Source organism: Euprymna scolopes, chromosome 32, assembly GCF_053919585.1.
Source record: "Euprymna scolopes isolate OS-2025 chromosome 32, ASM5391958v1, whole genome shotgun sequence".
Taxonomy (NCBI): domain Eukaryota; kingdom Metazoa; phylum Mollusca; class Cephalopoda; order Sepiida; family Sepiolidae; genus Euprymna; species Euprymna scolopes.
In genome coordinates, this window is record NC_136513.1 from 96170348 (window position 1) to 96196269 (window position 25922).

General features: G+C 31.7%; 1 protein-coding gene across 2 annotated transcripts in view; it reads left to right on the top strand.

Moving 5' to 3' along the window:
• LOC145256514 (epidermal growth factor receptor kinase substrate 8-like) overlaps nt 1–25922 on the top strand; it is a 258101-nt gene that overhangs the window by 25944 nt on the left and 206235 nt on the right. The window contains exons 1-2 of one of the 2 annotated variants that reach the window (XM_080115501.1): nt 13234–13436; nt 16498–16585. In XM_080115501.1, coding sequence (XP_079971627.1) covers nt 16512–16585 — 74 coding nt within the window. In that variant the 5' untranslated portion in view covers nt 13234–13436; nt 16498–16511. Of the gene's footprint in view, nt 1–13233; nt 13437–16497; nt 16586–25922 lie in introns of those variants that run through there. The other variant, XM_080115500.1, reaches the window with a different exon arrangement.

The following is a 25922-nucleotide window of genomic DNA, read 5'->3' on the forward strand; positions in this document are numbered from 1 at the left end:
ACCATCCTTGCAGGGATTATTTTCTTGAAAAACTTTTTTCTCAAACAACATCAATCAGTTTCAACTAAGTCAAAATGAACAAAGAACAGATGACTGCTCATGTGCGAGGTTGGAGGAGGGGGGGGGTCGGTTGAAGTTAATATTTTCAGAGAGAATTATAGAGAGACATCATTATTCAATGAACATCTACTGACTTGAGTATCAGAAAGACAAATAGCTGTTTCTGTTGTTGAAGAGAACTACAGACAAATGCTGTGCTAAACTCAAGAAACCATTCATAGATTGAACAACTGCCATCATGAGTCATTTGAAGTCTTGGCCTTCACGATGAAAAGCAAAACATGAAGAGTAAGAGAGAAAAAAAAAATGGAAAAAAAAGATAAACCCAGAGAGAGAAAGGAAAAATGAGAGAGGATTCCAATGAAAAAGTAGGGAATTCAGATCTATGAGAGGCCCTAGTGAAAAAAATCAAACAACTGTCTTTGCTGTTAAAATATCACAACGATGACAACTATTACCATGACTATAGAGAGATATAAATAAATAAACGTTACCAAAGGCAGGAGAGGATACTTTTCTACCTAGCTAGAAAATTGTTTATTTTGATAAAATTTGTTTAGTATTCATTTTGGCAGACCTGAACAAGAATCAACCCCACACCCCATAATTTTAACCAGTATTCTGTAGTTGGTGTTTTTTTACGACCTGACCCAGTGTAGTATAAACACCACAAACCTTTCTAGGTTAAGAACGGCTTTCAGAATAAGCACCTCAACCTCGAAAACTACACTACATACCAAAGCATACTATAAAAATTAGAGTACTGGGTTTGTATTACTGTACACATAGATTCGAAAAAGTTGTCAAAAAACAAATATATAACAAACAAATATTATCAAAGGCAAGATAAGTTACTTTTCTACCAAACTGGATACATTTTGTTTTTGTTTTTATTCAATGTAACATGTTTATTCAGTTCGAAAAACATGCAGTGTTTACCGATGTATTGAAAAATTCAGAATGGCGCCCGACACTCTCTTTAACATGGTAAGTTTGGCAAAAGGTGTTATAAATAATAAACTAGATAAAATATGATTTAAAAACCACCGAATATATGTCAACTTATGTCACGGTAACATATATTGAGCGAATTTCTAACAGTATTTTGTCTAGTTTATTATTTATAACATCTTTTCCTGAACATACCGTGTTAAAGAGAGTGTCGGGCGCCATTTTGAATTTTCCAATACATCGTTAAACACTGTATGCTTTTCGAGCTGAATAAACATGTTACATTGAATAAAAACACTAAAAACATATCCAGTTAGGTAGAAAAGTAACTTATCTTGCCTTTGATAATATTTGTTTGTTATATATTTGTTTTTTGACAACTTTTTCGAATCTGTGTACAGTAATACAAACCCGAGACATCACTATTCAATGAGCATCTACTGACTTGAGTATCAAAAAGACAAATAGCTGTTTCTGTTGTTGAAGAGAACTAAAGATAAATGCTATGCTAAACTCACATGCACTTATACGCACAAAAAAAAAAAAAAAATCGGCAAACCTGAAAAATCCTTGCTCACCTTCTCTATTTTTTCCTTTTAATCTTTTTCAGTGGATTATCATCAAGTGGATACTAGTCTACTAGATTATAAATAATAATAAAAAAAATTTAAGTCAATATTTAAATATTTATAGAAGATGCTCAGCTTCTAATGCAACATTATGGTAAATCGATCCCCCATTTTAGAACCACTCAATGTTTTTAGGCCAAATTTTACAAATTTAGTCTTTTTTTGAGATTATTTTAAAAAGCGAAATTAAAAAAGGATAAACTACTTTAAAAAAAAGAAAAAAGACTAAATTTGCAAAATTTGGCCTAAAAACAGATTGGTTCGATTTACTAGAACGTTGTATTAGAAACTGAGCACCCCCTACACATTTTGACTTTTTTTAAATTGAAAAAAAAAAGACAAGAATTAAAAAAAAAAAAAAAAAAAAGAGACGGAGGACAAGATTCTTCAGGTCCGCCAAAAAATCTCATACTCTTCTAATTTTTGGTCCTGATGAATCGTGTAAAACATTTACAGATCCATTCACCATTATGTTCATTATTTTAATATGAAAAAAAAAAAACTATTTCAAGTAATGGTGATCGGTGGGAAATGGGGGTTCATACCTTTGGTATAATTATGTTTGTCATGCTAGTGCATAACAAAAAACTTTTGAAGTTCATTAACGCCAAATCATTGGGAACTCTTTATCTGTGTGTCAATGAATAAACACCTGATTGTCAGATGGGCAACATATCTGGAAAGAACAAAATATAAAAAGAAGACAGACATAAAAGGATGAGTGAGATTCACAAACTTTCTAAGTCATGTTCACTTCAAACAAGGCACTTGAACGTAAGGGCTACTACCATATATACTGGTATACAAGTCGAATTTCTGGGAAACAATTTTAAGGTCATTTTTTTGGGGTGGGGGGGGTCGACTTATACATAGGTAATGTTGTTAAAGAGCTAGTCAACACTTAAGCATAACATAAAAAACTTTAATTTGTTTGCGCACTCAATATATACCAGTAATCCTAGTAATTAATTACACTCCTTCCGAACTCCACTGCAGTGTGTTTGCAAGCATGTAAGCACATGCACAGTTTTTCAGTGGGAGGCTTAATAATAATTGGAATAGCTCTCGCAATGTTCACTATCTAGACGTGGCTATAGGCCTAAGTTCGATATGATGTATTCGGAAATGATATTGCATATTTTTTAGTAGGTTAGGAAATGTAGTATTTATCGTGTCATTCTCCCCTAAATTCAACAAGTTTTTAACAATTTAATGGCTACTATTTAATGAAAGTATATAATGGCAGTTAACATGTTCACATTATTATGGTAGATTACGGCTCATGCAATGCATTCATTTATGCTGTTATTGTGTATGTGACATAAATTATGTGTAAAAACAGTAACTGCACCGGGAATCTGCAGTATGGCATTGATCGGAATGTCTGATTAGCAACATCTGCGTTCATTGCATGTAAGTGTGCAGCACGTTGGTTCTATATATGAAAATCGAATTGTGGATGTCGAGAAACAATTTATAATATATATTACAAAAAACAAAAAAAAACAACAAAAAGGAAATTATCTGTGTTAAATAAAAGGGCCATGAGACGGACCATTTAACTTGTCTAGAATCTACAGTCAACTTATGCATAGGTAATACCTAAAATGAAACAAATTTTGGTCTTAAAATGCACATCGACTTATACACAAGTATATATGGTATTTGGGACCATGTTTAGGAGAGATGAGCTAAATATCGGCTTACATTACATTTAAAATTTTGCATGTCAGTACAGTCAGGGAAGCAATCTTATCACTATTTCTTTCTTAAAATTACTTCTAGCTTCAATAAACTTTTGTCCGTTTGTACTAGACTTATGTCAGATAAATCTGTGGTATGCATGCTGCCTTTGAGCAATGGCAGCTGCACAAGTAGAAGTAAACCATTGAGGAGAGCGGGGTTTGCTATAGAACTTCCGCGTGGGAACACGAGCTTCAATTGCCACTTTGAACGCTTCAGTGGTCTCATTTGCGCACTGTTCTGCAGGAAAAAGATATTTCCTTCTTCCTTGCTGTGACGTCACCTCACACAAGGCTTGGTCATTTGCATACATTGGCTGCTGCTGTATGCACATCTGTGCACGGTTACAGATACAGATGTTAGCCAGTCGTGGTTCCTGCAATAAATCCTTATAGATATAAGAACCCACGATCAACTCAGTCTCATGTGTTCACTGTTTTGTGCCAATTTGTCAGTTAACCTCTGCATCGTTTTTTTTTTTTTTTTTTTTCAACCCTGGAGAATGGTTAATTGAATGACTTTGAAGATGAAATCATTTGGGTGATGACAAACAACGTGATTGAATGAGAGAGGAGCTTGCAGAAAAGAGGATATGTGGCAGCAAGAACAAACAATAGCGTTCAAGATGAAATGCTGCCAACCAACATGACACAAACATAACGAGCGAACACTTCAAGCTTTTGTAGGTTATCTGCCCTTATCAGCCAGGCTTCACAGTGGAATGGTGTAGATGAGAGCTGAATACACGAATACAATTTAATCTTATGTCTGTTTTTGTAATTTGTTGTAGACAAAATTATTAATAAATGAAATATTTTTACTCATTGTAGTCTGTTCTAGTCATCTTTTACTTTCCGACACGTGTCAGTGTTAGCAACATAATACCTTGCAAATTCGAACAGCCTTTCCCCAGATGCGCAAATAAAACAATATTTGTGTCCAGAGCAATGCTGAGTGGCCTTGTTGGTATATTCTGACTGTGATGATATTGTCGGATTGGAAAAGGGGGGAAAAAGGCGGACAAATTTATTAAATATATTGAGAAACACAAAGTTGTTTCCCTAGAAATGGAGATACTTGAATAACAGGTGTGACCTGTGACCCTGCTGAGATTGTTTGCAAAAGTTTGAAAATTTTTTTTTTTTTTTTTTTTTTTTTGTTACAAAGGAGTCACCACTTATCAAGGCCCGGAGGTCACTCAAAGATAAAGGTTAATGAGTGTACGATATTTAATGGGACAATATCGTAGTAATTGTTGGTAGTGGAAATTTGGTAAATTGGATTACTTAAGAGGACGGCTCATCAAGAACTTGTTCACATTGGACTTGAAGACGATCATATTGTAGTCAGTTGGAAAGCAGGAAAACGGAACAGTTTTACAGATGTGCAGTTCTAAGAAAGAAGCTTTGTCCATGGAATCTACGTTTAGGTTTAGGCACAGACAAAGAGCGGGGGAAATTATTGATAGAGGTTTCAGCTAGACAAGTGTTTTTCATGAAAGTCAGGTATGGGGGGAGAACATAGATTGGAGCTCAGACGAGCATTTGCCATGAAAATAACGATAAAGCAGAGATAGGCTTTATTTTAGATGCATTAAAAGTAACCAGCCATTGCACCGTGTGCTCAAGATCAGAGGAGGGAGAATCAGAAAGAACGGTCATTTACGGCCTTTGAAGTGTTGCCATAGATGGTAGTGTTGTCAGCATAAAAATTTATGAATGATCTTAGGATGTGATTTGAGAGATCATTGCTGTAGATCAGGGAGAGAGTTTGGTCCAGGATGGACTTCTGAGGGACTCTAACATTAATACTGTAAGCTTCTGATTTCTGCTCATCAATCACTACTCTTATGAACCTATCAGAGAGAGAAATGATTTAATAATTGAAAAGACATTTCCAACTATACCGTAGCTGGAGATTTTATGGAGTAGACCTTTGTCATACCCTATGAAAGGCTTTTGATATGTCAAAGGAATATTTCCGTTGAGAAATTAACTAATCCTATGAGATATAACTGTTACTACATCTGCTGTAGATCTAGCAGAACGGAAACAATATTGTATGTCACTGAGGAGGCTATTTTTGCTGAGGTAGTTGACTTCTCTATTTAACATAGATTCCAGCAACTTACTCATGACACACAAGAGATTTATTGGTTTGTACTAAGGAGATAACCGATCACCTGAATTCTTAAATACAGGACATATGGGGCATACTGATGAGGTTTTCCAAAATGTTGGGAAGCAATTCTTCTTAAGACAAAGCTTACTCGTAAACAACTTTGTAAGTATGGGAGCTAGTTCTTGTTGAAACTTTTTCAGCACTATAATTCGAATGCCATCAGGGCCAGTTGCTTTACTGGAATCAAGGTTTTTGATAAACTAAAAAATTAATTATTAAAAAACCATAAAGCAGGAGACCAGTACCCACATTAAGCTGGTCTGCAGTTTAACTTGTTGCTGGCTATCTTGCTTTTGCTTGTTGCTGGATCTCAACATTTTGAACCGAGAGAGAGACTTAGCTGTCATACAAAGCTAAGACTCCGTAACATCATCTGTGTATAGATACTCCCTCAGGAGTATCTATACACAGTCTATTAAAATGGTCCTGCGGCGATGGAAGTCATTTTTGGCTCATGGATTTTAAGTGTCTGAGGGAGTGGCACTCGTCTGAAAAGACGTTGCAATCCTCATGTATGTGTATATTTAGAGAGAGAGAGAGAGTGAGAGAGAGAGACACACACACATATATATAGAGAGAAAGAGAGTGAGAGACACACATATGTATGTATGCAGTACATGCACAAATACATCTATGGCAGAAGTTATCTAGTGCAAAACTGTACAACAAAAAAAGGAAGTGCCGCACCCCCCTTCACGCTTCCCCTCTATTTCCATGAAACTTTTTTCTTTGATTTTCCTTTTTTTTTTTCCCCCTTTCTATATTGATTTATACTTTTTCTTTCCTTTCTTTATCTTCGGTAAACATCTTTGATGCTTTTTTTTTTAACATCCGGTTTTATTTGTTTTATGGCTGTCCATTCAGATTCTTCTTTCTCTCACACACAATGAAAAATGAAAAAATGGTTCTTTGTGAAATTAGAAAAATTAAATTATTGAAATTCAAGTTAAACCAATGGTATCTACCGAATTGTCACAGTAATGAATAGGGCTATGACAACAGCATATTCTTTTCATTGTTTTGACTCTCGAGTATATATCCGACACAGACACAATTAATCAACCGAGGATCACATTACTCTACATAAAAACAGATAAGATATCAATGGATATATACCTGAGAAAAGAATATTCTGTTGTCATAGCCCTAGTAATGACATATCCAAAAATTACGAAAAACGATATGGTATAAAATTAATTATTAATAAAAATAGTTTTTGAAGACAGTTAGCAATTTTAGCTTACATAATAGGTTCTTCTTCATTTCTCTTGTATTTATGTCACACGTGACAAAAAAAACATGGCCGAAATCATTTTTTCGTTGAATCATGGAAATGCATGCTTTGTGTAATAGTTTAGAAATATTTAACTAATTGTGACATGACAATTAGGTAGATAACATTGCTGATTGTTGAAATTGACAAAAAATAAGTAGTTATCATTGTTTTTATATGAAAACTCAATGTTTCAGCTAACGAAGGAGAACCAAAAAAATACTAAAGTTTTTTTTTTTCATTTATCTATTCCATATACCCTAACTATATCAACTTCAAAACAGGTTGTTCTTATTTAATTCTATGACACAGCACAGTATTTTGTAATACTGTATATATAGTAATCTGTCAACGCTCACAATTGATTCTTAATTTGCACATTAATTTTATAAAAATCTAATAAATTACTAATCTGTAATTTACAGTTGTAATTTTGCATATTTTCGTTAATACTAAAACATCTGATATTGCTTGGATGCTGATAACAGATACTACACTTTGAAATATTTGCAGAAATATCAAAGATTGTAATTTAAAGCAAATTAGGCATATCGGAACTATTATAATGTTACACCACACTTACATCTGCATTTCAATTACTTTTCTCTGTATCCTTTGGCTATTTGGGGGGGAGTATTATAGGAACTATTACAACTGCTATATCAGGTTTGTGTGTGTGGCATGAACACACAGACACGAATTGTAAAAGGGGAACAATAGAAAAATTATCGCCTCTTTGGCGACACTAATTTCCCTTTTACTTTTCTCTTTCTCTCCACTTCTGTTTTTTTTTCTTTCTTCACCTTGACACTACTATGAACATGCGCGATATTGTGTTGTTCCGAAAAATATGTTTGTGCCAGTACATGTGCAAATATTTTAGGTAGACTTAATTCCACTATAAAAATTAATGGTCTGCATTGAACAATTGAATTAATTTCACCAACAACATTAATGAACATTCCAGAACTATGTCTGATCACATGTGTACACATGCACACACACACACACACACACACACACACACACACACACACACACACACACACACACAAGCTCTTATCACACGCGTACACACACATACACACACACATATGCTTTTATCATACGTGAACACGCATACATACTCTTGTTTTTTCCATTGTTCATAATAAATATATTGTTTGTTGTCTTATTTTAAGAACACTTGTATTTATCCTCTACAGGCAAAAAGCCATTAAAAAAATGTGTCAAAAATGGCTGGCATTGGTCATTCCTTGTCACAAATACTAACACATGTCTATCCTGCTCAAAGCTAAAATCCTTTCAGTCACCACAATACCACATTTACACTAGGAACTGTCCCACTTAAGACATCTTCAAATAGATGGAAAAATTTTGTTCATAAATGCACACACACACACACACACACACACACAAATCTTAACAAAAAAGACTAAGAAACCATAAAAATGTTTTACGAGTAGACATTTTTAAATGAATAAAAAACAGATTTGTTTAATCTATTAATGTATTTTAATGTGAAAATATATAAACAGTTTTTTCAGAATTAGGGATACATTAAATGGTCAAGTGTTAACTATGCTGCACTTCCAACTAATAATTTCCGGTATTAAATGTGATACACTGTTGTCAGAATTTGCTACTCCAACATCCAATTCCAAATCAACACAGTCCCTAAAAGCTCGGGCTTTTTTATATTTAAACCGGAAGCATCTCATTTGCATATGAGGTGACAAGATTGCCAGCATATAAAAAAAAACAGCAGCCATTTTTCCCCTTCTTTTTGTTTTTGTTTCATTCTTTTTGTTTGCACTGGACACTACAAGCTGCTGAAAGAACAGGTTTGTATCACATTTTTTAGGCATTTAAACACAGAATGTTTATTCTCTGATGAAAAGCGTCTATCTTTGAAAATCCATGGGTTAAGGGGTTTTCGTTATTATATTTTTTTGAATTTTTGATGGATTAATAAATATTACAATTTATTCAGTTTCATCTTTATTTTTCTTGCTTTGTGAAATTTTTTTTCAAATATTGTCTCTTTTATGCACATCATTCCTTTTTAAATTGGAAGCTCTGTGTTTAAGATATAACAGAGCATCACAATTTGGTCGGTCCATATCCAATGGCTGCCTACTGGATACGGGCCAATGTGAGCTATTTTGGTTCTTCCTGAATTTTACATATTATATCGTTATGCATTTTTCTGTTTATTTTCTGACAAGTTCAGAAGGAAATATCCAATGTTAACCTACAAATATTGATTGTTCTTCGGGAACGAAACAAATCTGTAAAATGTACTAAAGTTTTTATTTTGAAAAAAAAAAAGATTGAATAAAACCTTAGACTTTGGAATATGGCAAAATTGCTATATATTACAATACACTTATGGCAAGTCAGCAACAGGGAAAAGTTTAGCTTCCATTCCCAAGAATAATCATCAGGCATTCCTTTAAACTCTGTTCACAAATTGAGCACTATGGAAGTAAATACTGAAAATATTCTACAAATGTACACCCTCCATCAGAAATTACGTAAAAGTCTTTTGCTATAAATTTTTTTAATCTTCCAGTTTCAGACGTTTTCATTCCTTTTTCTTTTTAACAACTGAGTGAGACACTATTTTGTAGAAATATTAGTGCAAACACTAGCGAAACATATTTATTTTTAATTTTTGTTATCCAGTAAATGTTTTTATAATTTGTGAACCTATAAAAGTATTTCCATTTACAATCTAATAAAACAAACAAAAAATAAAGCCGTTCAGACAAAAGTTTAAAACTGACATGAGTTTAATTTCTTGTTGTTCCTCTTCGCTGCATTTTCTGTGTTAATTTTGCATATCTTATCCCTTATATCTTGTCCAGTTTACCCATAATTCCATGTTGTCTCAGCACTTCAATGCATATATAATTACTAGTGATGGTGCTCGGCGTTGCCCAGGTGTTTGGAAATGTGTGTTGAGTACAAAAAAAAGAAAAAAAAAAAAAAAAAAGAGGAAGTAGGTAGGCAGGCAGGCTTGAACCCGTAACGCAAAGGTGGAAAAGAAAGTGAAAGAAAACCTGATGTCTTACCACTACTCCATGACACAACTGGAAGTGTAAAGGGTTCAAATTTAACATAGTTAATCAAAAAGAATGATTTGCGAAAATGGCGTTGCTTTTAAACGCTTTTAAACCTCCAATGAAGGTCGTTTTAAATGTGGGGGAGAAAAGCAGCTCCCTCAAAAAAAGGGGTCACTCTCGCAGTATCTAAATAAATAGTAATTGTCTCAGTATGAAGGGTTTCTTCTACATTGACCAAGGACCAATTCCAGAACAGATACTACCTGGCCGGAAAGTTGCGTTTAATTAGTTTTGCTTTATTTATACAAAAAAGACAAACACTCGAAACGAGGGAATTTTTTAAAACTCAATAAAAAAAAAACAAAAAAAATAGAGCCGATGTCCGTTTGCAAATCTAAGATATAATATAGAAAGTATGCAAAACCTTCTCTCGGAATCTAACCAACGCGAGAACCCGGTTGCCTTTCATGGACATACATAAATGCGCATTGCCCCATTTTGCCTTTTATATATTAGACTAGTCTGGATGCCCGGCATTGCCCAGGTATTTCAAGGTTGAAAAAAAAAAGTTGTAGTAGGTAGGCAGGCAGGCGTCAACCTGTGACACGAAGGCAAAAAAGAAAGTGGAGGTATGTGTAAGGGTGTTGGTTGAGCAAAAAAGAAAAAAAATTGTGAGGGCAAAAAAAAAATAGCGAGGTTAAAAAAAAAATTGTGAGGGCAAAAAAAAATAGCGAGGACAAAAAAAAAGAAAAATAGCGAGTGCAAAAAAAAAAATTGTGAGGGCAAAAAAAAAAAATTGTGAGGGCAAAAAAAAAAAAAATTGCGAGGGCAAAAAAAAAATTGCGAGGGCAAAAAAAAAATTGTGAGGGGAAAAAAAAAAAAATTGCGAGGGCAAAAAAAAAAAATTGTGAGGGCAAAAAAAAATAGCGAGGACAAAAAAAAAAGAAAAATAGCGAGTGCAAAAAAAAAATTGAGGGCAAAAAAAAAATTGTGAGGGGAAAAAAAAAGTTGTATGGGCAAAAAAAAAAATTGTGAGGGCAAAAAAAAAAAATTGCGAGGGCAAAAAAAAAAAAAAATTGCGAGGGCAAAAAAAAAATTGTGAGGGGAAAAAAAAAAAAATTGCGAGGGGAAAAAAAAAAAATTGCGAGGGCAAAAAAAAAAAATAGTCGTAAGCTGACTCGAACTTGTAATGCGCCAGAGGAAAAAGAGGTGAAAAAGAAAAAAAAGTTTCTGATGTGCCTATCGTGGTTGTGACGTTACGGGTGGTCAAAATAACGCCCTTTAATCAACGTCGTGAATGTGAGGGTTGAATGACTTGCAAAAAAATATTAGCGAAAAAATCGACTCTCTCTGTGGAAAACTGCCCAGTTGAGGGTGGAGGAGTTAATGTTTGTAGTAACTTAAATAAGGAAGACGTGTATTTAATTTGTACTCTTGATAAATAACGAGAAAAAAATCTCATCTTTAAACTTAAAAAAAATGCCATTAATTTCAACACTTTGAAACAAGATAAAAGTAGAGGCAAATGGAATGTAAAGTGGTGGGAGGAGGGGATTAGAAGGATGTATTAAACACAAAAGATAAGTGCTTTGTCAATCTTAAAAACGACTGCATGAAGCTGTGGTAAGGTTTTCAGCGAAAAGCTGTATAAATTTTTTTTTAATTTTTTATTTATTGCAATTCCACCCCAAACAAGGCACATTGCCACTTTGCTGTAGGGGGCTACTATCAGAGACATAAGCTACAAGGGTACTATGTGGGGAGTTGGGCAGCAAGATGTTGGTTCACGTTACACTTGAACCTCTGCATGTCAGTACAGCTGGGGAAGCAGGAACTCAGATGGGAATTCCAAAGTTTAGTGGTTCTGGGGAAGAAACTACTGGAGTAGAAAGCTCTCTTACATCTAGATCTCAACTGTGAAGGGGTGGGATTTTGCTGCTTGTCGGGTTTGTCAGGGGTACTTACGTCGAGGGGGCACAAGTACTTGCAGTTCGTCAGAGCATTCACCATTGAAATACTTGTAGAACAGGCAGAGGGATGCTACATTACGTCGATGGGATAGAGGCTGAGCTTAGATGACAGTTCAGGACCTATTAGGTTGGTGACTCTCTTTTGAACTCTGTCTAGGAGTGAGAGACTAGTAGCAGATGCACCAGCCCAAATATGACAACAATACTCCATACATAGGCGAATAGTGGCCTTATAAAGGTACAGGATACTTTCGGGCGTTAGTAGCTTTCTAGCACGGTAGAGAGAACCTATCTTTTTCGCAGCGTTTTTCTAATTAGACAAATAAAGTAAAGAGATCAAAAAATAAAATTAGACAAATAAAGTAAAGACATCAAAAAATAAAATTAGACAAATAAAGTAAAGACATCAAAAAATGAAATTAGACAAATAAAGTAAAGACATCAAAAAATAAATGTTAGACAAATAAAGTAAAGACATCAAAAAATAAAATTAGACAAATAAAGTAAAGACATCAAAAAATGAAATTAGACAAATAAAGTAAAGACATCAAAAAATAAAATTAGACAAATAAAGTAAAGACATCAAAAAATGAAATTAGACAAATAAAGTAAAGACATCAAAAAATAAAATTAGACAAATAAAGTAAAGACATCAAAAAATGAAATTAGACAAATAAAGTAAAGACATCAAAAAATAAAATTAGACAAATAAAGTAAAGACATCAAAAAATGAAATTAGACAAATAAAGTAAAGACATCAAAAAATGAAATTAGACAAATAAAGTAAAGACATCAAAAAATGAAATTAGACAAATAAAGTAAAGACATCAAAAAATGAAATTAGACAAATAAAGTAAAGACATCAAAAAATAAAATTAGACAAATAAAGTAAAGACATCAAAAAATGAAATTAGACAAATAAAGTAAAGACATCAAAAAATGAAATTAGACAAATAAAGTAAAGACATCAAAAAATAAAATTAGACAAATAAAGTAAAGACATCAAAAAATAAAATTAGACAAATAAAGTAAAGACATCAAAAAATAAAATTAGACAAATAAAGTAAATCTAAAAAATAAATGTTAGACACGTAAGTTTCTTATCTGGTTTTATTTTGGGCGAAGTGACTTGTCATGCAAAAATCGTCCTTTTTATTTTTTTTTTCCAAAGTGTAAACCATTATTGATTAATCGATATTCTTGACCCATTTTTTGGCTGCAGATAAAAAGAACTCGGAGTTGAAAGCAAATAAAAACGGCTGTCTGTTGTTCGCGGACAAACACATTACGCCTATTTTTTTCTTTCTATGGGAAAGCTCATGACAGAAAAAACACACACACAAAAAAAACAAGACCTTGACCGTAAATTGCAGAAATACAAAATTTTTTTTTCTTTGAATGTCAGCATAAACTGAGAACAAAAGAAAAAATTAATTGGAGTAAACAAAATCTGTCCTGGAAACAGATCCCATGATGAGGGTCTCAGTTTGGGAGATTCTAGAAGTGTGAATGTGGAATTAGTATGATTTCAATATCTATTCTGACCTGTGAAACTTGACCAGTAAGTAAGGCCCAAAACTTACCGAGTGATGCGTTATTTTATATTGGCCCATATTTGGCAAAATGTTTAGTTTGCTGTTAGGTTGAAAAACTGACGTTCAGTCTTTGGACAAGTCATAAAAAACACTAAAAAATTATGCTAAACAGTCAGCATTATCAAGTGAGGTGATTCATAGATAAGTAAAAAAATCCAGGTAAAAGGTGGTACCTTCTATTTTTTTGTAGTTTTTTTGTTTTGTTATTGTTTTTTTTTTGTGTTTATAAAATTTTCTGTATTTTATTTTTTCTGTAATGTGTCTTTTCTGTAATGTGTCTTTTCAGTAATGTGTCTTTTCAGTAATGTGTCTTTTCAGTAATGTGTCTTTTCAGTAATGTGTCTTTACTGTAATCTGTCTTTACTGTAATGTGTCTTTACTGTAATGTGTCTTTTCTGTAATGTGTCTTTTCTGTAATGTGTCTTTACTGTAATGTGTCTTTACTGTAATCTGTCTTTACTGTAATCTGTCTTTACTGTAATGTGTCTTTACTGTAATGTGTCTTTTCTGTAATGTGTCTTTTCTGTAATGTGTCTTTTCTGTAATGTCTTTTCTGTAATGTCTTTTCTGTAATGTGTCTTTTCTGTAATGTGTCTTTTCTGTAATGTGTCTTTTCAGTAATCTGTCTTTACTGTAATCTGTCTTTACTGTAATCTGTCTTTACTGTAATCTGTCTTTACTGTAATGTGTCTTTTCTGTAATGTGTCTTTTCTGTAATGTGTCTTTTCTGTAATGTGTCTTTTCTGTAATGTGTTTTTTCTGTTTTTTTGCTTTCTGTTTTTGTATTTTGTGTTTAAAAAATTTTCTGTATTTTGTTTTTTCTGTATTTTCTTTTTTCTGTAATGTGTCTTTTCTGTAATGTGTCTTTTCAGTAATGTGTCTTTTCAGTAATGTGTCTTTTCAGTAATGTGTCTTTACTGTAATCTGTCTTTACTGTAATCTGTCTTTACTGTAATCTGTCTTTACTGTAATCTGTCTTTACTGTAATGTGTCTTTACTGTAATGTGTCTTTTCTGTAATGTGTCTTTTCTGTAATGTGTCTTTTCTGTAATGTGTCTTTTCTGTAATGTCTTTTCTGTAATGTCTTTTCTGTAATGTGTCTTTTCTGTAATGTGTCTTTACTGTAATCTGTCTTTACTGTAATGTGTCTTTACTGTAATGTGTCTTTACTGTAATGTGTCTTTTCTGTAATGTGTCTTTTCTGTAATGTGTCTTTTCTGTAATGTGTCTTTTCTGTAATGTGTCTTTTCTGTAATGTGTCTTTTCTGTAATGTGTCTTTTCTGTAATGTGTCTTTTCTGTAATGTGTCTTTTCTGTAATGTGTCTTTTCTGTAATGTGTCTTTTCTGTAATGTCTTTTCTGTAATGTGTCTTTTCTGTAATGTCTTTTCTGTAATGTGTCTTTTCAGTAATGTGTTTTTTCTGTTTTTTTGCTTTCTGTTTTTGTATTTTGTGTTTATAAAATTTTCTGTAATGTGTCTTTTCTGTAATTTGTCTTTTCTGTAATTTGTCTTTTCTGTATTTTGTCTTTTCTGTATTTTGTCTTTTCTGTAATGTGTCTTTTCTGTAATGTGTCTTTTCTGTAATGTGTCTTTTCTGTAATGTGTCTTTTCTGTAATGTGTCTTTTCTGTAATGTGTCTTTTCTGTAATGTGTCTTTTCTGTAATGTGTCTTTTCTGTAATGTGTCTTTTCTGTAATGTCTTTTCTGTAATGTGTCTTTTCTGTAATGTGTCTTTTCTGTAATGTGTCTTTTCTGTAATGTGTCTTTTCTGTAATGTGTCTTTTCTGTAATGTGTCTTTTCTGTAATGTGTCTTTTCTGTAATGTGTCTTTTCTGTAATTTGTCTTTTCTGTAATGTGTCTTTTCTGTAATGTGTCTTTTCTGTAATTTGTCTTTTCTGTATTTTGTCTTTTCTGTATTTTGTCTTTTCTGTATTTTGTCTTTGCTGTAATGTGTCTTTGCTGTAATGTGTCTTTTCTGTAATGTGTCTTTTCTGTAATGTGTCTTTTCTGTAATGTGTCTTTTCTGTAATGTGTCTTTTCCGTAATGTGTCTTTACTGTAATCTGTCTTTTCTGTAATGTGTTTTTTCTGTTTTTTTGCTTTCTGTTTTTGTATTTTGTGTTTATAAAATTTTCTGTAATTTGTCTTTTCTGTAATTTGTCTTTTCTGTAATTTGTCTTTTCTGTAATTTGTCTTTTCTGTAATGTGTCTTTTCTGTAATGTGTCTTTTCTGTAATGTGTATTTTATGTAATGTGTATTTTATGTAATGTGTCTTTTCTGTAATGTGTCTTTTCTGTAATGTGTCTTTTCTGTAATGTGTCTTTTCTGTAATGTGTCTTTTCTGTAATGTGTCTTTTCTGTAATGTGTCTTTTCTGTAATGTGTCTTTTCTGTAATTTGTCTTTTCTGTATTTTGTCTTTTCTGTATTTTGTCTTTTCTGTATTTTGTCTTTTCTGTATTTTGTCTTTTCTGTATTTTGTCTTTTCTGTAATTTGTCTTTTCTGTAATTTGTCTTTTCTGTATTTTGTCTTTTCTGTATTTTGTCTTTTCTGTATTTTGTCTTTTCTGTAATGTGTCTTTTCTGTAATGTGTCTTTTCTGTAATGTGTCTTTTCTGTAATGTGTCTTTTCTGTAATGTGTCTTTTCTGTAATGTGTCTTTTCTGTATTTTGTCTTTTCTGTATTTTGTCTTTTCTGTAATGTGTCTTTTCTGTAATGTGTCTTTTCTGTAATGTGTCTTTTCTGTAATGTGTCTTTTCTGTAATGTGTCTTTTCTGTAATGTGTCTTTTCTGTAATGTGTCTTTTCTGTAATTTGTCTTTTCTGTAATGTGTCTTTTCTGTATTTTGTCTTTTCTGTAATGTGTCTTTTCTGTAATGTGTCTTTTCAGTAATGTGTCTTTTCAGTAATCTGTCTTTTCAGTAATCTGTTTTTTCTGTTTTTGTATTTTGTTTTTTCCTTTTTTGTTTAATTTTTGTGTGTTTTTTTTTTTCACTTATCTTTTTTACTTCTGTTTTGTTATTGCAGTTTTGTACTAAAGCATGCCTGTTGGCATACCTCATTTTGAAATGAATGGATACGATTATAACTCGGCCAAATCCTACCACTACCCAACGTAAGTATCCAACAAAATTTCTCTTTGCTCCCAAGTAAACTTAGTTGTAATAATGAACGTGTTTATTTCTTAGTTTGACTATTAGGTGAATACATCAGCTACCTACTAATACATTTATATTTTTCCTATTTCAAGGGAAATAATTTTGCCCCAATAGTTATTTCCCTTGCCAAGAAACATTTTGAAACATTGATTTATCAGCCCAGAGTTATCTGCCTCGCATGTGACTAGACAACAATAAACTAGAATATTAAAATTGTGGATGCTTGCTGACATCGGCTCAGCAACAATTAAAGGCTACTAGTTGTAAATTGTTAAATCATTTATCATTGTTGATTTTCATGAAATCGTTTTCCTCCAATTATTTCTTCATATTTGTTTCTTACCGCTTTACAACAGTAATCTTGGTGGTAAGTTGGTTGGAAAGCTTCTTTAGACGTAATATCAAATAGTGAATATTTTTTTTTATTTAAAAAGGATTCTCTCAACATGATATCAAACAAGTGTGACGAGTTTTATGAGAGAACTTTTGTCATGTTTGTATTCTCTCTGATTCAGTAATTTTTTCTCATACTTGCAGACGTACCTCTGTTCTTGATCTTAGAGTCTCTGTATCAACCATCCTTAAGCTCCGATCTCCCATGGCCATGAATTCTTTTGGCTTGTCTTTGAATTTATTTAATAATGCTCAAGGAAAATTTTTTTTTTTTTTTTCAAACTAGTTGACTCATCTGATGTCACACAAGAGATAAGTTATATTTTTATTTCTTTTTTTTTTTTTCTAATGAGTTACCCTTTATCAAGGTCAGGGGACCACTTAAGGTCAAGGGTTACACAATGAGCACCATCACATAAGGATTGGAAACAACTGGTGGATTAAGCAGAATATTTCTTTAGAGGAAATATTTATCTAAGACAGGAGTTATCAACCTAGGGTGCGAGAAAAGTTTAGATAAAAAATAGGGTATTGGCTATATGTTACTTTTTTTTTGTTTGCAATGTACTAACTTTTGGGTTTCATTTTAGGGTTAAGTATTGTTATAAAATGCCCATTTAAATACATGGTTACATAGATAAAATACATGGTTACGTAGATTAAATACATGGTAACATACATTAAATACATGGTTACATAGATTAAATACGTGGTCAAATAGATTAAATACGTGGTCACATAGGTTAAATACATGGTTACATAGATTAAACACACGGATCACAGATTAAACACACGGATCACAGATTAAACACATGGATCACATAGATTAAACACACGGATCAAATAGATTACATACATGGTTCACATAGATTAAATACATGGTTCACAGATTAAATACATGGTTCACAGATTAAATACATTGTCAAATAGATTTAATACATGATCAACTAGATTAAATACATTGTCAAATAGATTAAATACATTGTCACACAGATTAAATACATGGTCAAATAGATTAAATACATGATCAACTAGATTAAATACATGATCAACTAGATTAAATACATGATCAACTAGATTAAATACATTGTCAAATAGATTAAATACATTGTCAAATAGATTAAATACATTGTCACACAGATTAAATACATGGTCAAATAGATTAAATACATGGTCAAATAGATTAAATACATGATCAACTAGATTAAATACATGGTTCACAGATTAAATACATTGTCAAATAGATTAAATACATGGTTCACAGATTAAATACATTGTCAAATAGATTAAATACATGACTAAATAGATTTATTACAAAGCAGTTTAGAAATTTTAGGTGGTGTGAGATTTGGGGGAAAATCTCTTGAAGCGTGTAGATAAAAAAAAACTGATCTTTTATTTGTTCAGATTTGACTTGAAGATGCCCATATTGCAGTTGGGGATGAAGCAGACATGGATTTAATTAGGTCTCAAAAGAACAGGCCTAAGGTGCCTTCTTTGATCCCCTAAAAATGAGAGAATGAAGAAAATTACCTAGAGTACCCTCTTCCTTTTTTTAAAATTTATCATCATATTTGATCTAATTCCCATTTGGCGTGCTAGCATGTGTTGGGCAACTTTAATTGGCTTTAAAACTGACCTATCTCTGGCCAGGTCTTTATTTATCCTGCTTTTTCTTAAGTCTATACTTATCGCTTTCTCCCATGTTTTCCGTGACTATTCTGTGAACTGAACCTGCTATCTCAACTGTTCTACATCTACTAATTCATGAACTATCGTTGATTCTTTCAACATGGTCATTGAAGTCTACTCTTCTTATTCTATCCAGATTTAATCTTCCTCGGAAGTCATCAGATCTACACGAACAATAGATATTTAATCAAACCAACAATAGATATTTAATCAAATAAACAATAGATATTTAATCAAATAAACAATAGATATTTAATCAAATAAACAATAGACATTTAATCAAACCAACAATAGACATTCAATCAAATAAACAAGACATTCAATGAAACCAACAATAGACATTCAATGAAACCAACAATAGACATTTAATCAAACCAACAATAGATATTTAATCACACCAACAATAGATATTTAATCACACCAACAATAGATATTTAATCAAACCAACAATAGATATTTAATCAAACCAACAATAGTAATTAAATCAAACCAACAATAGACATTAAATCAAACCAACAATAGATATTTAATCAAACCAACAATAGTAATTAAATCAAACCAACAATAGACATTTAATCAAACCAACAATAGATATTTAATCACACCAACAATAGATATTTAATCAAACCAACAATAGATATTTAATCAAACCAACAATAGACATTAAATCAAACCAACAATAGACATTTAATCAAACCAACAATAGACATTTAATCAAACCAACAATAGATATTTAATCAAACCAACAATAGATATTTAATCAAACCAACAATAGATATTTAATCAAACCAACAATAGATATTTAATCAAACCAACAATAGATATTTAATCAAACGAACAATAGATATTTAATCAAACGAACAATAGATATTTAATCAAACGAACAATAGATATTTAATCAAACGAACAATAGATATTTAATCAAACGAACAATAGATATTTAATCAAACGAACAATAGATATTTAATCAAACGAACAATAGATATTTAATCAAACGAACAATAGATATTTAATCAAACGAACAATAGATATTCAATCAAACCAACAATAGACATTTAATCAAACCAACAGTAGACATTCAATGAAACCAACATTAGAAATTCAATGAAACCAACAATAGATATTCAATGAAACCAACAATAGACATTTAATCGAACCAACAATAGACATTTAATCAAACCAACAACTAAACATTCAGCAAAAACTAAAGGATAAAATATAAGGAAAGCGAGAGTTAATGATTCTGATCGAAGTAGTAAAATTTGGCGCAAGTGTTCTTTAACTCGTCGAAAGTATTTTTTTTCCTTCATTTTTAGGCCAAAAAGGGAAGACAATCTAAAATGAATGTTTGTTTTCTAACCCAACTTTTCTGGTAATTCAAAGCGAGTTCAAACAAGTAACGAAGTATCACAACAGAAAAACATTAAATAATTATTGAATGTAATTAAAACAGTTAAAAATTTAACAATATTTCAAAATAAATTATATTTAAAAATTTACAAATAAAATGTAACATTCTATATTTCAAAATATTTAATTTATTCAAAATCAATAATTTTTTTTATATGTACAAATAAAATATGATATTCAGTTTAGGATAGAAAACAAGCATTAATTTGGGATTGTCTTCCCTTTTCGCTAGTATAACTCTTCCGAAAATGAAAAAAAAAAAAAAAAAGTACTTCCAACGATTTAAAGAACACCTGTACCAAATTTTGTTGCTTAAATCAGAATCGTTAACCCTCATTTCTCTTATTTTGTTTGTTAGTCCTCACATTCCATGAGCGATGTTTCTGACAATTAGGAAAAAATTACTATTTTCTGGGTCAGAATCTATTTCATCTCGCATTTATTGTTGGCAATTTTTTGACCTTGAATTTTTATTATTTAATCAAACTGATTCAAACGTTCAGCAAAATCTTATTAACACTTGAAAAACATGCACAAATGACATAAACGATTAACTTTGATTCATTTCAACAGTTAACACATTGAACTCTCTTAATATTATTATTGAATCATCTTAACATTACTTGTAGTTTTAAATATTTGTTAGAATTATAGCCTGATGGATCTTTGTACTTTAAGATTATCTTCATTTATAAATAGAATGTAGGAATCTCGAACCAAAATTTAAATTTTTATGAAATCTAAAAGCTTTTAATGTGATCACAAAGATCTTTTTAAAGCTAGTCGCGATTGGGTAGACGTCCTAAGTAATTTGCAATTGTATTTTGAGTGTCGTCCACACTGAGGATTGAACCTTCAACCTTCAAAAGAGTGTCACTTAGAAATACATTTTTTACTTATTACTTTATCTGTTATACCACACGTTACATCATTTTTACTTATCACTTCATCTGTTATACCACACGTTACATCATTTGTACTTATTACTTTATCTGTTATATCACACGTTACATCATTTTTACTTATTACTTTATCTGTTATACCACACGTTGCATCATTTTTACTTATTACTTTATCTGTTATATCACATGTTACATCATTTTTACTTATTACTTTATCTGTTATACCACACGTTACATCATTTTTACTTATTATTTTATCTGTTATACCACATGTTACATCATTTTTACTTATTACTTTATCTGTTATACCACACGTTGCATCATTTTTACTTATTACTTTATCTGTTATATCACATGTTACATCATTTTTACTTATTACTTTATCTGTTATACCACACGTTACATCATTTTTACTTATTACTTTATCTGTTATATCACATGTTACATCATTTTTACTTATTACTTTCTGTTATACCACACGTTACATCATTTTTACTTATCACTTTATCTGTTATACCACACGTTACATCATTTTTACTTATTACTTTATCTGTTATATCACACGTTACATCATTTTTACTTATTATTTTATCTGTTATACCACATGTTACATCATTTTTACTTATTACTTTATCTGTTATATCACACGTTACATCATTTTTACTTATTACTTTATCTGTTATACCACACGTTACATCATTTTTACTGATTACTTTATCTGTTATACCACACGTTACATCATTTTTACTTATTACTTTATCTGTTATACCACACGTTACATCATTTTTACTTATTACTTTATCTGTTATATCACACGTTACATCATTTTTATTTATTACTTTATCTGTTATATTACACGTTACATCATTTTTACTTATTACTTTATCTGTTATACCACACGTTACATCATTTTTACTTATTACTTTATCTGTTATATTACACGTTACATCATTTTTACTTATTACTTTATCTGTTATACCACACGTTACATCATTTTTACTTATTTATCTGTTATATCACACGTTACATCATTTTTACTTATTACTTTATCTGTTATTTCACACGTTACATCATTTTTACTTATTACTTTATCTGTTATATCACATGTTACATCATTTTTACTTATTACTTTATCTGTTATACCACACGTTACATCATTTTTACTTATTACTTTATCTGTTATATCACATGTTACATCATTTTTACTTATTACTTTCTGTTATACCACACGTTACATCATTTTTACTTATCACTTTATCTGTTATACCACACGTTACATCATTTTTACTTATTACTTTATCTGTTATATCACACGTTACATCATTTTTACTTATTATTTTATCTGTTATACCACATGTTACATCATTTTTACTTATTACTTTATCTGTTATATCACACGTTACATCATTTTTACTTATTACTTTATCTGTTATACCACACGTTACATCATTTTTACTGATTACTTTATCTGTTATACCACACGTTACATCATTTTTACTTATTACTTTATCTGTTATACCACACGTTACATCATTTTTACTTATTACTTTATCTGTTATATCACACGTTACATCATTTTTACTTATTACTTTATCTGTTATATTACACGTTACATCATTTTTACTTATTACTTTATCTGTTATACCACACGTTACATCATTTTTACTTATTACTTTATCTGTTATATTACACGTTACATCATTTTTACTTATTACTTTATCTGTTATACCACACGTTACATCATTTTTACTTATTACTTTATCTGTTATACCACACGTTACATCATTTTTACTTATTACTTTATCTGTTATATCACACGTTACATCATTTTTACTTATTACTTTATCTGTTATTTCACACGTTACATCATTTTTACTTATTACTTTATCTGTTATTTCACACGTTACATCATTTTTACTTATTACTTTATCTGTTATACCACACGTTACATCAACTGAAATGTTATAAGTGTAACAATGCTCAAGATGAGAACAGTAGTCCGAAAAATCAAAATAATCAATCCTCATCTCAAAAAATTCAGAAATATAAATGTAATATCCTCTCATCATGGAAATGATAATTATTAGATAATTATTAGATAATTATTAGATAATTATTAGATCAAGCTGACCTAAACGTTCTCCTTTAGTCCTCACATTCCAGGAACGAAGTTACTGACAAAGAGGGAAGGATTGCTGTTTTCTGGGTCAGAATCTATTCCATCTAACACTTATCGTTGGCAAATATTTTACCTTGAAGTACTATTTTTTTTTAACTCTTTACATCAAGTGGTTCCATGCCTTGTCTAAAGCGATTGCGATAAAAAAAGATTTAATTATAATCAACAAAGGTGTTTGAATATCATTAATTCATTTCCTCTTGAAAAAAATGTAAAAAAAAAATGACAACTTTGACTGTTCATATAAGCTGTATTTCAACAGCTAACACATTGAATCATCATCGTATGATTTTTAGTAGATTAGAAATCAATCTAGATTTTTCTTTTAATGTAAAACTATGTACTCTCCCACTCAACAACAATTGCCAACCCCAACGCTGTGTGCCATTATGTCATGATACGAGTAATACTAAGAAAATAATTACAAATTATTACGTCATAGCTGAAGGAATAGGAGCATGCAACCTCCGTGGATTAAATAAAAACTTCTGTTGAAAATTTCATGCAGATTCTCAAGTTTAAAAGTTTTCCGAGTTCGATAAGATACACTTTAAGAAGGTCGGAGGTTACAGTGATGTAAACTTTTTAAGAATAACATTTGAAGTAAAATAACGCAGCATAACACTGGATGATCCAGATAATGCGAATTATCAATCCTTATTTCAAATGTTGTCACACCTACGTTGACCAACTTAAAATGCAGATCAAAAGTTACTGCAAAATGAGATAAGATAACCTAATTATTTTTCACTATTTTTTTTTTTTGTTTGGCTGCCAAAAAGTAACACATTTAATTTACAAGTGCTGAGCTCCAATCTATGGTCCCCCCTCGCCAGACTTTCACAAGAAACACTCGTCTAGCAGAAAACACTATCACTAATTTCCCCCACTTTTTATTTATGCCTAAACCTAAACGTAGATTCCATGAACAAACCTTCTTTCTTTGAACTGCACGCCTGTGGAATTGTCTTCTGCTTTCCGGCTGACTACAATATAGTTGTCTTCAAGTCTAACGTAAACAAGTTTTAGATGAACGGTTCCATATAAGTTAACAAATTTACCGAATTTCCATTACTAACGATTACTATATTGTCCAATTGTCTACTGTACACTCTTTAACCCTTATCCTCACGTGGCCTCTTGGCCTTGATAAGTGGTGATGCCTATGTAAAATAAAAACACACACACACACAGATCACTCAAGTTTATTTGACGTGTTCGGTGGAAGAACGACGTAAGCGCCACTTGATAACTTTTCACACACAAAAAAAAGAGGTTAAATGTTTGGAGCATAAAATGATTTTGCTTGTCGTAATTTCCTATTTTTCAGAATTAACTTTTTCCAGGCCACCTATTTTTCAGAAACATTTTTTCTTGCAAGAACATGCGTCTCCAAGCCTGCACTTTCCTACAGTGCATTTTGAAGAACTACTGACATATTCTTGCCCACTATGCCACTTCCGTTTTGCCGTTTCTCTTTCCCACTGGTCAACCTGTCTTGTTCTCTTTCTTCCACTCATATTTGAAGAGGCTTACAAAATTAAATTTTTTAGATGTTCGACTTTAATGAACAACAATCGTGTTAATGCTCGTTATAGAAATCAAAATAAATAGAAGATAATTAGGCAGAGAATTTAAAGAAAATCTATGGTCTTCAGTATCCACATTTCAACAGACATACATCAAATATTCAAACACTTATTTGCACATAAATACTTTGAATTCAGCAATGATATTTTTGTGATTAGATTCTTCTTGATATTTTACGTCTTGCGACAGAAATTTCAAAATTTCAACTGTTGGCACTGATGTCGTTCTTCCACTGACTGCGTCATTTATATACCGCCAATTTCTAGAATCTGGGAATCATTTTACTTTCATTAGTCAAGATGACTTAACGTTATTCCTCATTAAATGAGGACCAATATCAAGTGACGCGAAGGCGGAAAAGAAAGTGAAAGAAAATCTGACGTCTTACCGCTAGCTATTCCATGACACGACCGGAAGTCTAAAGCATTCAAAATTTAACGTAGTCAATCAAAAAATAAAAGATGACTTGCAGAAATGGTATTGCTTTTAAACTTCCCACGATAGCAAATTAGACACAAGGTCGCTTTTAATGTGTGTGGGTGTGGGGGAACCAGCTCCTCCAAAAAGGGGGCACTCTGGCAATATCCAAATAAATAGTAATTGTCTCAGTATGAAGGGTTTCCCCTACATTGACAAAGGACCAATTACAGAACGGATACTACCTGGCCTGAAGGCCAGGCGTTTGCGTTCGAATAGTTTCACTTTATTTATATGAAAAAGACAAACAAACACTGGAAATGACCGTACGGTGGAAATTTTGTTTAACACGATCAAAAAAAAAAAGATATAGACGATGTCCATTTGCGAATGTAAGATATTATGATTTGGAAGTATGTGAAAACTTTTTGTGGAATCCAACCGACGCAAGAAGCCTGTTGCAAAAAGCCTTTCATAGACATACACAAACACTTGTGCCAATTTTGCCCTTTATATAATAGACTAGCGGGGGTGCCCGGCGTTGCTCGGGTGTTTGGCTGTGTGTGTGTTGGGGGGGGTAAAACAAATGATAAAACAAATGGTTTGGCAGGTAGGTAGGATCGAACCAGGAGCCTTAAGGCGAAGGTGGAAAATAAAGTGTGAAAAAAAACGGACACGTTACCCGCTTGGCTAGCAAGGGAGAGTAACAGG